The 16,375-nt window shown below is 51.2% G+C and overlaps 1 protein-coding gene across 1 annotated transcript; it reads right to left on the bottom strand.

Annotated features, from left to right (window-relative positions):
* Positions 1–6,675: 6,675 nt before the first annotated feature.
* On the bottom strand, positions 6,676–15,615 carry LOC130515741 (calmodulin-1). The gene is made up of 6 exons (XM_057016203.1): positions 15,419–15,615; positions 12,050–12,080; positions 11,392–11,535; positions 8,766–8,872; positions 8,552–8,687; positions 6,676–7,965 (listed from the first exon to the last, which is right to left on the bottom strand). The coding sequence occupies exons 1-6, from the start codon at positions 15,419–15,421 to the stop codon at positions 7,937–7,939; spliced, it is 450 nt and encodes a 149-aa protein (XP_056872183.1). The 5' UTR covers positions 15,422–15,615; the 3' UTR covers positions 6,676–7,936.
* Between the last annotated feature and the right edge of the window lie 760 nt (positions 15,616–16,375).

Raw genomic sequence — 16,375 nt, 5'->3', positions numbered from 1 at the left:
GGAGCTCATTATATGGAGCCACTTTTACACCACAGAGTCTCTCTGATGCCTTTTTTTCCCCCAGAAGGAAGCATCGAGGTCTCTCACGGACACGTAAAATCCGAGCAAATTAAACCGTGCATGCACGCCCCGAGCACACGTGACGGTTCGGGCTGGTGCTGCTGTTGTTTTTCTCGGTGTGGGCCAGGAACGGGCCTTTGTTAGCCGCTCTCCCCTCACCCACAGTGTTTTCAAAAAACAAGCCAGAGAGGCTGCTAATTAAGGGCCAGGCTTCTGTTTGTATTCAACTGAAGGATCCTCATTAGCCTGCCAGGCCGTAATTAGAGAGGAAACGGAGGGAGGCGGCGACGATCTGGCTCTGCTCGACATCGCGGGACCAAACATCGGCGAGTGGCGTCGCCGTCAATCAGTCCGACATCTGTGTCATAAACAGGTTAATCACCTCTGCCCCCCCCCCCCCCAAAAAAAAATCTTCTGCCAATCCTCCGAATCCTTCTGTGAGAGCTCATCAAGGAACCATCGCTGAATGTTTGTGATGATGTTGATGCTGATGATGACGGCATGACTATTTATATCAGGAGGTAATTCTCTCTGAAATGTGCCTCGCTGCAGCGGGGGTGGGGGGTGGAAGTGTGTTTGGCTGGGGAATCCGTGTTTCTGTTAGGATTCAGTGGATTTTGCTGTTTTTCCCTTCCTGTTCTTTCCCTTTCCCAGGCCTGAAACATCACCTCCCTCTCCTGCTGCTCATTGGGGCTGATTGGATCAGCAGCTATAAAAGAGCAGCTGTCTCTCCTCTTGGCCCCAGAGTGTTGTAGATCCTCTGGGGTACCACTTGGTCCGGTTATCCTGAGCTTTGTTTGGAGATTGGACTTTTGCTGGTCTGCCTTCCGTGGGGTTTTCACTTGCCTCACCTTTGTCTTGTGTTTCCTCTTCCTGCAGCTCCCAGGTCACTGCTGCTCAGATCAGCCTCCCTCCTGTGCCCACCTACTGCACCTTTACCTCTTTCTAACCTTTTTGAGAATCAAACCTTTTGGTCTGTGTCTGCATTTTGGGTCCTGTTTCTGGGTTCACTTGACGTAACAGTTTGGGCGGCGTCGGCTGGCCAATGAGAGTGGGCTGCCCACCTGGTGACTGGGCCTCTGTGTGGGTGGGAACGGTGGAGAGGCGAGAGACGCTGCTGCTGCTGCTGCTGCTGCTGCTGCAGACGCACGTTCTTGTTTCACACTGTTCAGATTATCAGGTTAAAGCCTCGGCCGCTTCATCAATGCAAAGATTTTCATCCAAATGAAATGAAGTGAAGCAGGGATCTCCTTCTGTGGCCTCATGCGTTTACCATATTGAGAACTGTATCGGGCATCTTTAGAAATCCAAGCACATTCTCTGGTTCCTGCCAATGTATTTTTAATGTCTTTCAGGGAGGCGTAATCGATTTTTGGCCACCTCGTGAGCAGTGGAACAAACTTAACAGTATATTATCACCTAATAAACCTGCAACGGGGAAATGTTGGCAAGGCTCGCCTAATTAGGTGGGAAATACAAAGAGGGCAGATGTGGAGGCTGAAAATCTTCCCCATATGGCGATACCTGTGCAACATCTCCACCTGCGTCACAATGGGTGTTCAATTTGAATTTGCGTCTGTTGCGTCTTTTTTTTGATGTCCCAGCCGGATCAAGTGCCAAACAGGTTTGTTGTACGGAAATTTGCCGATCAGTTTCCCTGCAGAAAGGCAGACTTGCCCGATTTGACCTCCCTCCATCATAGATCTTCCTATTCTTCTCGTACCTGTGATTCTTCCACTGTTTAGTACCTCGCCACTGTACCGACACGCGAGAGGCGTTAGCAACACGCTAGCCTGCAAACAGCCGCCTCCCACATGTTAGGGACTGTCTGTCACATGTTGTCGGGCAGAGCCTCTGGTGCTGAGAATAACTTTTTTTCTTACCTGCTGACAGTTGAGTCTCTTGTCAATCAGCGCGGCTCTTGATTAGCCTATTGGCTGACCTGGGTTGATCCTGGGAAAGGGTGTGCCGTCCTTCCCCTTTGTTTGTCGGCTGTCAGCAACCTTTCACATGCGATTTCATACAAATGCCATCATGTTGTCTCTCGCCACCGCCCTTTGACAGCCACTATTCCTGTATTTTACCCACACGGCATGAAAAAAGGGCTGGCAGAAAGGAGTGGGCCTGATGCCTCAGCTGTTTTGGAGATCATCAATGCTGGAGGAGAAAGTGAGAAAGGGGAGAGTGGCAGAAGGACGGAGAGGTGGTTCCAGTGGTTACATAAACAGGCTGAATAGAAGGGATCTACGCTTAAACCAGGCTGTCACAACATGTTTCCCGGCTAATTGAATTGTTCTGGCAGCCCTGAGAGAGCACAGACCATTTTAAGCTTAGCTTCATTGAATTATTAAATCCGAAAAGGAGGACGTTAGCATTTAAAGGAGTGTTCTCTGGACTCATTGGCCGAGAGAAAAGGAGGGACGGTGTTGCGGCTCCCCGACCGAACAAGGCTTGAGACAAGATTACCCCTGAAAATTGAACCGCGTCAGCATGCAGACGTGCACCTGACCCAAAGCCTTTCTCAGTAATGGCTCCCTTTGTGTCAGAAGTGCATTCGAACCATATGTGTTTAGCTCATCAACCTGCGTGTAATGGCGATGAATAATGGAAGGAGTCGTGCACGAGAGCGTGAGCTGACGGATGTTTATGGGAGTGCTGCAAGCCGGATGTCATCCTCTGTCAAACACGTCCCTCAGGCTGGATTATTTATCCCTTTCCGATGGGTGCCATTGAGTTCTCACTTCTGTTTTCGCTGATGACGTAACCATGGTGAAATGAAGCTTTTATACTGGCGTCCTGTCCCCCTGGACGTCCTCCCCTGGACATGCTTCAGCCGCCTCCAGCTGCCGCCTGATTCTGTCTCACTGAAAGCTGTAGTTGCGCCGCTGACTCGAGCCTTGCGGACCCGTCCGGTCTTCCTTCTCCAGAGGGCCTTTTTTTTCCAGGCGAAGGTGTGTGTCATAACCCACATCCTGATTGGGTCAGTTTCTGATATCTATTCTGCCGTACTGTGTCAAAGTGACCAGTGTTGAAAAAGGGTTTCAAAAGGCCGCTGCGATTCCATCAGAGCTCCAGGGGTATTTGAGCCTCCCGGGCCTTTAGGGGACTTGAGTTGCAGCCTTTCCTTGGATGTCCTTGCACCCGCTCGGCTGAAGCCCCCCACCACCACCACCACTGCATTATGTTGCATTTGCATCATATTGCCTCTGCATTGCCTCTGCAAGACTGGCTCCTCTTCCTCCTCCCCCCCCTGAGGGTCGATGGTGGGCTGCGGTGTGTCAGGGAAGGTCTGCAGCGACTGGTGCAGGTAGGGATCGGTGCACCCAGTCCAGCAAGATAACGGTTGCGGTAAGGAAAAAAAAAAGGAGGGGGAATACATCAGCGGGGGAAATCCCCAGCAGGAGGATCCCAGCTCAGCGCTTTTTTCCCCCTCTCTGACATCCCTCCTCCTACCCTCAAGCCTTGTTTTTCCCCATTTCTGCCCTCTTCCACTCCATTCCTGCCTCGTTAGATTGGTTCTCATTGATGTTTTAGCCCCCCCTCCCACCTGGGAGGGCAGCTGTGCTGCAGTCCCTCTCCTGGATGGAAGATTTGCTGTTGTAGCTGAGGCCATCCCACAAGTTATCACCAATATGACAGCATTCCTTTGCAGCCACATCAGCTTTTTTTAGTCTTTCTATGCTGTCAAAATCAAGTGGCTCCTCCTTTAGTTGTTATAGCAACGATGGGAGAGAACACACAAACAGTAAAAACCCCATTGGGTGATTGTGTTTTTGACTCTTGTTGTCCTGTAACAGTGAGGACAAACAGAGTCGGGGGAACTCCACCCCACCGTGCTGAGATTAGCACAGCAATACTCTCTAAGGCATGGAGATGGGAAATAAAGGGAAAAACATGTATAAATTAGTCAATGCTCTTTACACGCGGTGTAGCTTCCCAACTTTTTGGCGGAAGCGTGACCTTGATGTAAAATAGAGTCTGGTAGTTGGGTGCCATTTGGCCCGAGGGGCCCTATGTTGACGTACATCGTCCGTCAGCCTCCGGCTGCAGCCAGACGCTCGGTGTGGAGCGGCCTGCTCACCCAGGCTCTTATTAAAATTCTGTTTGTGTTGCCTGCTGCTTTTTTTCATTAGCGGGACACTTATATCACCGTCTCTGAATATTGCATGAGGCTCAGGGAGGCTCGGTTGTCCTGACACCGCCTGTAATATTTCACAACACTCGGAGATGGATGGGTTTATTCTCGCAGGTAAGCAGTGGGAGGTGGTGGGGAGGGAGAGGCCAAAGATGGGACAGTGGCCCTGATGAAGCTGAGATCAATTACAGGAGTGATTCAAGTCCGTAAAAAGGAAACTGCACTGTTAGACAAATGGAGCAGCCAGAGATCGGGGAGGAAGGTAAAGAAAGGGGGAAAGAGAGAAGGTGGGGGGGTAAAAACACGAGAGATTGGACCAGAGACGGAGAGGAAGAGGAAGAGGAAGTGAAAGGCCCGCGCTGATCCCAGTAATTGAAAAGGCACTGGGACTGATTTACAGCTGGGGTGGTGGAGGAGGGTGGAGGCTGACACGCTGCATTGAAGAGTGTGAAAAGCAAGAGAACCCCCCCGGCACTTTGCACCAGCACCTCCATGGTTGTCATTAAAGCAACATGGATGGAACGACTCTCCCGAGGCCCCGATAAGCAGCGAGGCTGCAGGAGCGCGACGGCCGACCCAAGCGAGCTCATTCCTGTAGGTGTCATGGCCGCGCTGGAATGAACCACGCAGAGGGATCGGGGGAGGGTGGCCTCCAACACGACCACAACCTACGTTTGAAGTGCCCGGCCGATCACCTCGCTTCCTGAGAGATGCTCTGCCGCTAGAGGCGTGACCATGGCGACCGGTCCCAAACTCGCGTCCAGGACTTCGGGAGCTAAGCCCAGGGGATCTCTACAAGCGTGGCACCCTGGTTCTGTTTAGGTTTGTCAGAATGTGCCAGAAGCGTCCACGTTGATGTCCAGCTCAGCACACCTAACTTGCGAACACAAGCGGACATGACACCAGCAAGCGCAGCTCCATGTCACACTGTCTACACGGCCCATTCACACATATTGAAACACACCCTCACACACACATGGGCTCTGTTACGCGACACCGATGCCCATTCAATCCTTCTCACATTACTGCCTCCGCAGTGTGCTGCTTCATTTACACATGAAGTATTGATGTTCTTAAATTAACCTCCAGGGTGCTCAAGTGTCCCTTCCTCCCCCGAGAGGATGGGGGCCCTTTTCCAGCAGCCTCAATGCGGACAAAACACCCTCTCCCGGGATCGCTTGAATGTGTTCACTTCTGCATGACTGGTTAGTCGCTACACGGAGCATTAGCACAAAGCAAATACGACATGTTTTTGTTTTCAGAGGACGCTCAAATCACAGAGATTGAGTTCCATTTCAAGGTGGAAACGGCCGGGTTTTTCCTGTTTTAATCCCAACGTACTTCACTAACAAGGCTGTAGTGTAGAAACCTTCAAGGACCAACAGCAGTTGGGTCGTTGCTAACGACGCGTTCACGTGGCGTAGGAAAATGAAGGCAAATGAAACTTAACTTGTGTCCTTTCCGGTTCAGCCTTACATGCTAAAGTAACATTTTAGTCTTTACATGCTTTCAGTTTCGACGAACAACTCAGAAAATCCAACACTCTGCGTCGTTGAAAAGGATGTAATCACGTAAAAAAGCTAGAACAGAACTGGAGCTTGGAGTCCGTGAAGGCAGCGCGAACCTGCTAACATCACGCGAGAACGGGGTAATCGCGACATTTATTCTCAAAATTAAATTACGCGCTAGTGTGCTGGGGGGGGTAAATTACATCCGCAACGCACGTTTTCCTTATTTAATTTTTAAAGAGCAGCAGACCCAGGCCCCAGCTGTCAATCTTCCAAACAGCTGTTCCCGTTGGCTGGAGCGGTGCTGCAGGGAGGGGCCCAACGCGTTCCTTTCAGCTCGCCTGTTGGGTGCCCTCCAGCTCTATCAGGGTGGCTCCGTTACAGGTCCTGGCATTTGCTTCGCTCCTCTGCAGTTTATGTGGTGAGCGTCAGCCAGGCTCGTTCCTCAGCTGCCCGATGGCATCTGTGATAATGAGGAACGCAGAGAACGTTCTTCTCTGAAGAACAAGGTGGAACGCGCGTCTGCGGTGGACAGAAGCGTTGGCTTCTGTAGGTGGGTGCAGGGCCGTCAGCCTCTCCGTCTCTCTCCAAACACGGCCAAATTACAGTCCAAATATAGTAAAACCACGCAGCTCTTCCCTGATTGTTTTTTTTTATTTTTTTTAACACTTTTAGCTCGTATTCTCGGGGGCCTCTGCTGTCGGGGAAAGCGCACGCCGCTCTCGCCTGGTTGTGGCCTGGTTTGCCTTAATAGGACAGGCCAACATGGAGCCGCTGGCATAAGCAGGAGGGTTTATTCAAACTCCCACTTGCCATTAAAAAAAAAGAAAAGAACCCTCAACATCCCGGTTACAGCATGTTCCTGTTGCCTAGCGACCGGCCGGGTCTTGAGAGAAGCGAGGCGTCATAGACGTGCGTGCGCGTCCTTTCTTTCCTCTGCTAGACATCAGCAAATAAGGGTGCACATGGAGATCAGTGCTCAGAATCATTTATTATTGACACATTTGTCTGGTCGGTAAACAACATACAGACTCGTTATGCTGCCCTTATATAGAACTTTGCACAATAATTAGAAAAAGGACATAAGACATGATAAAGTTCATGGACTTTTATTTGAAAAAAAAAAAAAAAAAAGACTAGCATGTACAACTTGGAATGAATGTAAACTGAACCCGGATGAGGAGCCTGCGAGGAGGGGCGGGCGCACCCCCTTCGCCGCTCCGTCCGGGTCGAGAAACAGAAGACGAAAAAAAGAAGAGTGAAGGCCAGCGATTCTCTCTCGGAGGAAAAGAGAACACTCCGTCTCGGCAGAAAAGAAAAATAGTAACGAAAAAGATGGAAAAAAAATAAATCAGAAAGCTCACCGTAAGACTTAAAGTCCTCCCTGCGCTGAGGGCGGGACGCACGACTACTATAGATGGCTGTCCAAATAACAAAAACAACAGAACATGCCAAACATTTTTGAAAATGTATTTTTTGTACATTTTTTTTCTCTTTTTATCTAGCATACAATTAAGTCCCATTCTGCCTAAACGCTTGAGTTAGAGCCTGGTTTATTCCGCCATCGTTAACAGTACAGGGATCCTCTCCAAATACAAAAGAAAAAAAATAATAACTGTACCAAACCAACAAGAGGACAGCTTCTAGTGGAATCAGCACGCTCTGGTAGCCCGGAGGAGGTGATGGGGGGGGGGGGTTAATGCTCCGGTCTCAAGCCGCATGCACGAAAAACAGAAAGAACGGAGAACTGAAGAGATGGCCAGCCCAGACATCGACCACGAGCAAGTGGAACCGGAGAGTTCGACAGATGCTTTAGCTTTAGTCTGAAGGTTGTCGTTACAGGGTTTGTTGTTATTAGTTACTTGTTAAGTACTGATGCTAAACTGGTCTCTGGGAAAGGGGAGGGGGGGGGACAGGATCACTAACTGTCATTTTCATGCAGATGTTTTTGTATATTTTTATATATATATATATATATATATATATATACACACGTACATATATATATATATACATACATATATATATATATATATATATATACACATATATATATATTTCCCCGTGTGGACAGAAGGGTATTTTATTTCAACATTCAATTATTTTCTATACAGAAACAGTATGAATAAATGAACTTTTTTTTCTTTTTTTCCAAGAGGTAAGTAAAACATTAGATTTTTTTTCTTTTTTTTTTCCTAAGGGGGTGGGGGGGTGGAACGGGAGGCGGCGGGCTTCACTTCGCGGTCATCATCTGTACAAACTCTGCGGAGAGACAAAAGACAAAAGGACATGGCGTTTAGGGCGGGCCGAGGAGCGCTCGCCTGCTAAACGGTTCAGCGCTTTGCTAACTCCTCTAATCAAGCCGAGCAGGTTCGGATGGCGCCCATCCTAATTGGTGTCCCCTTTTAAAACAGCTTCCACGCTCATCTCATTAAACAGCTCCCGCCTTCTGCTTACAGATGCGGCTAACGGGAGGATCCCGAGGCCGCCCCAGTCAGGACGCCGCTCTCGGTAACGTAGCAACAGCCTTCGAGAAACCGGGCGAGTGACTGGAGTCATGCTTCACGGAGGAGAGGGAGGAAGGGCGAAAGGTTGCGGCGCGCGTGATGCTGATTGGGGAGGATGTCAGGTCCCCTCGCGTCCCTGGTCCAGCTCTCTCCATCTACAGCTCCTGTCCAGTGTCTGATATCTGCAGCCAGCTCATCCGAAAGTCACCCTGAGAGGAGCACTCTGAATACAGAGTGATCCGGTCCCCTGGTTTTAATCAAAGCTCCGTGCGTGGCCTAGAAACTGGAGCTATTTCCGTTCGCCCCCCCCCCCCCCCCCCCCACGTCCAGCTTTGTCTTACCTTCATAGTTGACCTGGCCGTCTCCGTCGATGTCTGCTTCTCTGATCATCTCATCCACCTCCTCGTCCGTTAGCTTCTCCCCCAGGTTCGTCATGACGTGGCGGAGCTCCGCGGCGCTGATGTAGCCGTTTCCGTCCTGAAACGTGGTCAGAAACGTCAACTCTGAGGCGGCGTCCAACCGCACTGCGGCGTGCGCCGTCGCAACTCTTCCTACCTTGTCGAATACCCGGAAAGCCTCGCGGATCTCTTCCTCGCTGTCTGTGTCTTTCATTTTCCTAGCCATCATGGTCAGGAACTCTGGGAAGTCGATGGTTCCGTTACCTGGAGCGGGTGATCGATGACACGTTTCGTTAGCAAGAAGCCGCCATTACCAGACTGAAAATGGGCATTTAGCCACGCATATCGCCCACAGTACAATATCCATGAATCAATATCCATGTTTCTGTCCAGACGGGATTAGCAGGGATCACACCAACTTGGAGGGGGGTCTAGCTGTTTAGGAAGGGGGGGGACCATGGGGGGTGATTCTGCTGGTACCGCTGATGAAGGTGGCGGAAGGCTGTGCGACAGAGTGTTGCAATTAAATACATTTTAAAAAGTGACGGGATTAAAGTGAAGGTCAGTGTCGGCAAGGGCAACATACCCGGGGGGGGATTAGCTCTCGGATGGGGGATTGTACACAGATTAACCGATGACTGAGCGGGCCTAAGAGGGCGGACATGGAGTGCATGCTAGAATGGATGTGTGCGGAAGGGAAATGGGTGCAGTAATAGGATGGGGCAGATGGCGATCCCGTGGCCCAGGGTAACAATCCAAGGACCTGTTAACTAACACACAGAGACAGCCAGCAGCGCTGGGGGAGCACACGCTGCCGTTGGGGGGCGAGGGAGGCTAGGGGAGCCTGCAAAACCATCATCTGCGGGGGACAATCAGCAAAGAGGGAAGGCAGATATACAACAAGGACCCAGATGCACCTCAGACCAGCCGCCGTGACCGAGGGAGAACCAGAGCCACGGCAGATGAAGACGGTGATGAAGACAGGCAGGAAGAGAGAAGAGAAAGAGGGAGGGAGGCAGGGAGTGGGTGGTTGGAGAGGAAAATAGAGATGAAGGAGATATGAAGTGGAGATATAAGGAGTGAACCGAGTGGGAGACGGTGCGATTACACATAAGAGGTGCTGACGCCAACTATATGGTCAGACATCTTTAACTGTGTGTGGCCATCCTCGTTTCCACGGAGCTACCTTCCTTCCCTCCCTCCAGGAAGAAGAGGAGGCTTGTGTAATGAGGAAGTTCAAATCGCTTGATGGTGGTATTCTTCTCCACTTCCTAATCCTGCAGTAGGGACCCTCATTTCGGGCGGGTGTCGTGAGCTCGTCCGCGCATCTGTGGGCCTCCACGATGAACAGCAGCGCTTTAATCCACTTCATCCTCAAAGTGTGCGACCGCTTTAACAACCAAACCCCAAAGGCTGCTTCTCTCTGGCTAAAGCCTTCCCTCCTCTTTTCAGTCGTTTGGTAAATAAAGCTGATTTTCATTGGTCCAGCTGACGTCCCGTGGCTGCCGATGTGGGTACTGGATGTGCAGCGCGCGGGGACCTTATGTAACCACTTTTATTTTCCATTACTAGCTTCATTGCTGTCTGACCTAAATTGCATCAGCCATGGGAGGCAGAGCAGGAGGATGTGAGCGATGTGTGTGTGTGTGTTTGCATGCTCGCTCGCTCGCTCTTGGGTGTAACTGGGGGGGAGGGGGAGGCTGAAGAATGTGGGAGGATGTTTCAATAAAGGGACTGCCGAGCTGCAGTGCAATTGATTTATCCCGATCGATGAGCTTCCTTTTTTTCCAAAAAATCCTATAAGCTGACAGAGCAGCGCTACGCTAAAGGCCCCGCAGACGTGGACACCACCCATTGTCCCGCTCACGGACCGCTGGCCCAGAGCTGCTATCGGAGCTGCCTCCGCCCCCCCTCCGCTCTTTTTCCATTGCACCGGTTGCGGGTGCGTGGCAGCTGACCCTGTCTGCATCAGGTGAATGGAATATTTTCACCGTCTACCGATGCCAGACATCGCAGCCACGTCCCGGCGCTGTCGACTGTCAGGGAGGTGAGCGTGCAGCCGCCCAACTGCTGACACACACACCGACGCGTCATCTGACAGTAAGCTGGCTGCACAGTTGGCTCGGACAGTTGGCAGGAAAGAAGGGGGGGTGGGGGGGGTGGGCAACAACGGCGCCGACGTGCACTGAAACGGGGCAGGAAAGAGATACCGGCGCCTAATCCCTGGTGTATTTGTAACAGAGGGTTTTATCTCTGAAAACATGCAGGAAAAATGTTAATGTGAATTTCTGGACTGGCCTAAAAACACGAATGTGTATCCACCTCAAAGGGCGCGGCTCGCTCAGAGATAATCATTTAGGAAACCGAATCAATCGCAGAATAACTCTTGACATCAATTCCAGCTGAATAAAGTTTGCTGCGCTGCCGTTTCCGGGCCGTCGAGCGTGTTTAATGTGCTGCAGCCATTTGATTGATTAAACCATAAAAAGTGAAAACTGCTGATATGAAATGCATCGTTTTATTAACCCAAATATGAAAGCCTGCCGTCTCACTGGGGACAGACTAATCACTCCCGATGACTAAAATGGGAATAAAATGAACGCCGAACTGGCGATTATTCATCTTTTTAATTAATTTTTCTGCTAAATGAAGTCAGAAGCAGAAACATGTGGGACATGGTTTTGCTTTCCTGGAGAGAAAACGAGCGCCCGAACAGATGTAAACGTTTGCTGCCTGTGCGGACGAAGGCCCGCGCTCCTGATGACGTTATGTTTACCACTGACCATCAGCGTCCACCTCGTTGATCATGTCCTGCAGCTCGGCCTCTGTCGGGTTCTGGCCCAGCGACCTCATGACGGTGCCGAGCTCTTTGGTGGTGATTGTGCCGTCACCGTCCTTGTCGAATAAGGAGAAGGCCTCCTTGAACTCTGTGGAGGCAAGGGTGGCAGGTTAGCTCTCCGCGGGACTGGAAAAGCTCCACAGCAGCGTGAACCTAACGCTCCGCTCTGCCCGAGGCTTCTAAACCACAGGCCCTGAAACTGGTAGAGGAGGAAGGCATTAGCCTCGAAACCTTAGCATAATCTAATTAGCCACAGAGGGGGTTTGACTGAGACTGTGCAGCCTCCAGATTTATTCACCTCGTGCATTTATCATAAAAGGAGAGCCTACTAGACTTAAAATACTCGGGAAGTTGCCTTGGAAACTACTTTCATTTCACAAGTTGCAGTCATGACTCACCACCTCTTTAAATACTCTTTCCTCTAATACGCTGCCAGTACGTCCCTGCTAATTTATCTGCCTTCATTGTTCTGCATAACTGGCGCACAAACATCTGGAGGAGCTGTCAGGAGCGTTCACGCCGCCCGGAAGACCGGAAAACCTGACTCAGCCCTGTGGCGATATCGTAAAAGTGGAGGGGAAGAGGGGGGCTTCAGTTCCTACCTGCGATCTGCTCCTCTGTTAGTTGGTCAGCCTGCGGGTGAAGACGAGACACAGGTTTAATCAAGGTTAGACGCGACGCTCCTCCACCTCCACAAGCCTCAACAAACACCACAGCGTTCGCACACCTGCGGATCGTGAGGTTGTTGTGTCTGAGTCCTGGCCCCAGGACATTAGGGTGGCGTCTCTAGAGCCAGACCAGGTGTTTTGGGAGGGGTTTTGTTGGCTGGTGGCAGGTAGAATATTTAGATGGAGTTACGCTGGGATGTATGACTGCGTGGGATGCGGTTTGTTTTCCTCAGGCAGCTACCCTGTTTGTGATGGGAGAGCGAGGGATCAGCCTTGATCGAGAGTCCCCGACCCGTCTCTCCAAAGCGGGTTCATGCACGCATATATTTAAGGACACGCCTCCACCTTTAACCCTCAGGCCTGCCACTCAGTTATTTTTCCAGCGTTTGTGTGTAGACAGAAGGCGAGCCTGATTAAATCCATATTTGGTGGGAGTGAGTATTATAAATGGAAGTGGTGTATCATTTAGTTACATCACCACTGGATCCAGTTAAGATCTGGCAGGACGCGCTGCTGTCAACTCCCATAAACAAGACAGGCTGGATCTGATGAATCGATACAGCCGGCGAGAGGTCTGAAGAGGACCTGAGCGGCACTCTGACGCCGTTCGATAACCCGGTCTCACCTCTCCTCCCCCCTCGTTCGCAAGCGTTTTTCTCCGAGAATAGAAAATGTCAAGAGACAAAACCGCCCCGCTGATGCCAACGCGCCGCACAGCGTGACCAGTATTCTTCCACTTGTGCCTGTTCCTCCCATTGATGAGCCCCCCCCCCCCCCGTCACCCTACAGCGTTGCCCCCGCTGTCCTCTTCTGTCCCCGTGTTGTCTCGTCCCAGTAGGCTGGGCGCAGGGCTTTAATAACTCACTGCTACACCCCCCCCCCCCCCGGCTCAGGCTCCAGCTGCTGGGGCCTCGAGGTGCAACAGCCATCGCTGCCGGCCCATCCCTTCCTTTTCTACAATTCCCGTCCGCCTCCTTTTCCTTAAATATGAATCTCAGCCAACAGGACTCCACCCCCCACCCGCATCATTCGTCTCAACATGTCTCCTTTCTTCCTTCTGCTCTTCTGTTCAGAGGAAACTCCCTGTGATTCACCATCCGTGGTGTCATGTGGGCAGGTTGCTCTCTGCCAGGATCCCTGTCCTGTAGGGGACGGACGGACGTGCGCGTGTGTGTGTGTGAACGTTGGGGTTTTGGAAGGTGCTCGCTGGCAGCGGCGGCGCGACCTCGAGGCCGGTTCACTGGCGCAGCAGTAATACCTTGTTGTCATGTTCACGCCATTTCACTCGATAGGGGACGCCGGTGATTAACTTCTCCAATATCAGCCCACTGTGCAGTTTTGGAATTGTGGAGCGGTCAGTGCGAGGAGCCCAAACAGTTCCTGAAGTCGCTCCAATGTGGGGGAGTGAAAGGTGCACGAGCAGCTGTCACTCTGGCAGATGGGTGTGACACACACACACACACACACACTTTCATTCAACTGCCTACAAGCACAAACCACAAAAGCCACGCGCTCGTTTTTTCCGTGGTGGTAACAAACGTCTCGCCAGGGGGCCAAGCTGCATACCGTGGTGGTGGGGGGGGGGGGCTATTAAAAACGCCACCGCCCTCGTTACGCCCCGCGGATGAGGCCGGTCCGCCATATGGTCTAATGACTGTGTGTGGCAACACGGGACAGGGCTAGGTGTTACACCAACAAGCACATTAATTATTCATCGCGTTGCGGATCAGATGTCCTTCCAATTACTAAACATGCACCAGCAAACAAGAGTGTAAGAGTAGACAGGGACGGCGCGGGCGACTTATTCACTACTTCCACCTCGACGGGGGCGGCCGTTTCCCCTTCAGCGGGCACGCTGATATACGCCGGGGGCTCTGTGGACCTCCTGGAGATGCTGGATTACTCCATAAGCATTTGACTTAACACGCCACTATTGTCCAGTATTGCAACGTGAAACTCAATACCATACATGGGATATCTGATCACTGGTGTGTGTGTGTGTGTGTGGGGGGGGGGGGGGGGAGCAGAAGAAAGACTCCCTCTGGTCATTAACGAACTATCGAGCTGATCATCAAAGGATTCTCAGATCGTTTCCACTCGCCAGGTTCTCCCCGTGTGTGTGACGCAGCCTGCCGAAAGGCGCCTTTCTCGTTAGCTTCTAGCGTGCTCGTGAACGCGCCCCCCCCCCCCCCCCCCCCTTCCCCCACCGGACATCTGGTGACATCGGCGAGCGATGACCAAGTGCAAATGTTTCTGCAAGTCACCGTGGGCCTGCTGGAGGAACGAGCCTCCTCAAACCAGTCATTGTGCATCTGCTACTTGACAGCTGTTGTGTTGTTTTGCAGGAGCTGCTTGTGTTGCATGAAAAAAAAGCCAACCCATGATTTGCGTTGTGCAAAGAAGCAACCAAATCAGGACAGAAATAGTGGACAGGAACCAAGACCAGCACAGTGGACGGTGGTGAGATGTAGGACTGCTCGCCATACTGGCTTTAGCTCTCCCAAACCAAGCCGACGCTGTGTCCTTATTGTAATCTTGTAATTACAGAATAAGACCCGATTCCGTTGCGGAACAAGCTGGCCAGATACAGTAGCTGCCACCCCCCACCCCCACAAGCATGGCACGGTTCGGCTCTGGATGGTGCAACATAAAAAAAAGAAAAAAAAAAACCCGGGAAGCCAGACGAAAGCAGCTCGCCTCCCCCCTAACCGGAGCCCCATTCCCGGGTCCACGCAACGACATCACGCACCTTTTTTCTCCAGCCATCTCTGCTGGGAAACATGTCCGCTGACGGGCTTGCGAACACGCCTGCGCCGCTGTAAAATCGACCTTCCAGCCTATGTGGCTGTCCAAATTCTACTGTACGGACCCACAATAGCGCCCAGGGGATCCCAGCACCGTCGAATCTGGTCCAGAATTTAATTCGATCCGCGCCATGCAGCCGTGAAGCGACCGCCTGGCCTGGAATAGACGATCGGCTCGATAACGCCGGGAGAATTGCGCAGTTATGGAGGAACCCGCTCGGGACCGAACATCTTTAGACTTTAGACAGCAAAAAAAGGGGGGGAAAGCGCCGGTGGCCAGAAATAAGCTGCAACCTATGGCCTCACACTGCACCAAACAGCCTGTGGAACACAACAGCCGCGCTTTACGGGCGGATCCGGATCCGATGCGAGAGACCCGCTCGTCAGCGGAGTCAAGGAGAGTGGCCAGAAAAGCCGCCGCTCCACAGCCGCTTTTACGCGCCGCTCCACGTCCAAAGCGCTTTTCGACATACTACAAAGAATGAATGGCAATACGTACCATGTTGGATGAGTTGTGTGCTTGTCGGTGTGTGGAGGCAGACTAGGAGTGCGGTCGTTCCTTAGATGGAGTTCCACTAACGGGACAGGAGCGAGTATATTGGCCGCGGCCAGAACGGGGATTGCCTGTGTATCCCTCCGCCGCGGTGGCACTGATCACTCATTTCCTTATTTCAATTCAGGGCTGCTGCAGCAACGCGGGCCTCCCGCTGCACGCATGCCAATCAAACCCGCCCAGAACGCCCGCAGTACACACAGGGCATGCTAAATATTGCATACACGATTGTTCTGAAAATCCAGTGGGCATGCCTGGCATGCTTACTTTATCAAAACAACATCCTCGGCTTAGGCGCGGCTTAGGCGCGCCAATAAGTCCGCATGAAAACGTTGAACACGTTGAGATCAAACCTTTAAAAGTTTCCCTTTTTCTTTTTAAATCATCTGGAGGCTACTCACACAGACCGCCCTTGCTGGATGCAGTCTTTAAGTCATAACTATGACAAAAAGTTTCTGTTTTTCTCAAGATGCTTTAATATTTACTCACTTTTCTTCAACATCTTTTGGTTGATTCAACATCTTTTGGTTGCTTCCTCGTTTTGCTGAGGATTTTTTTAGACTCTTAAAGCAGCATTTGTGCACCAGTGTTGGTTTAGTTCTGTGGGTTTGATTAAATCATCGCCAGCCTATTTGACTTTCTTGAAAACTCGCTGAAATGCCACCAGTCAAGTGCAATCACTTGCTTACTTTTACTACTTTTTACTTTTATAGAAAACTTGACTGTGAATTCTGCCACAGCTCTAAAATGTGTATAAAATCTAAGTCACAGGGTGGCGAGCTGCATTATTGTCATGCTTATAAGCATAATAATTACATTCGCCTTGCAAAAGTCCAACATTAATTAACTCCTCGGTGTGTGTTACTGTTGCCCTATGATGCAATTGTTAGCGCAACATTCAAC

The sequence above is a fragment of the Takifugu flavidus genome, chromosome 19, assembly GCF_003711565.1.
Source record: "Takifugu flavidus isolate HTHZ2018 chromosome 19, ASM371156v2, whole genome shotgun sequence".
Classification (NCBI taxonomy): domain Eukaryota; kingdom Metazoa; phylum Chordata; class Actinopteri; order Tetraodontiformes; family Tetraodontidae; genus Takifugu; species Takifugu flavidus.
The sequence above is the reverse complement of the archived record's forward strand: the minus strand, read 5'-3'. Positions and strand labels throughout refer to the sequence as shown.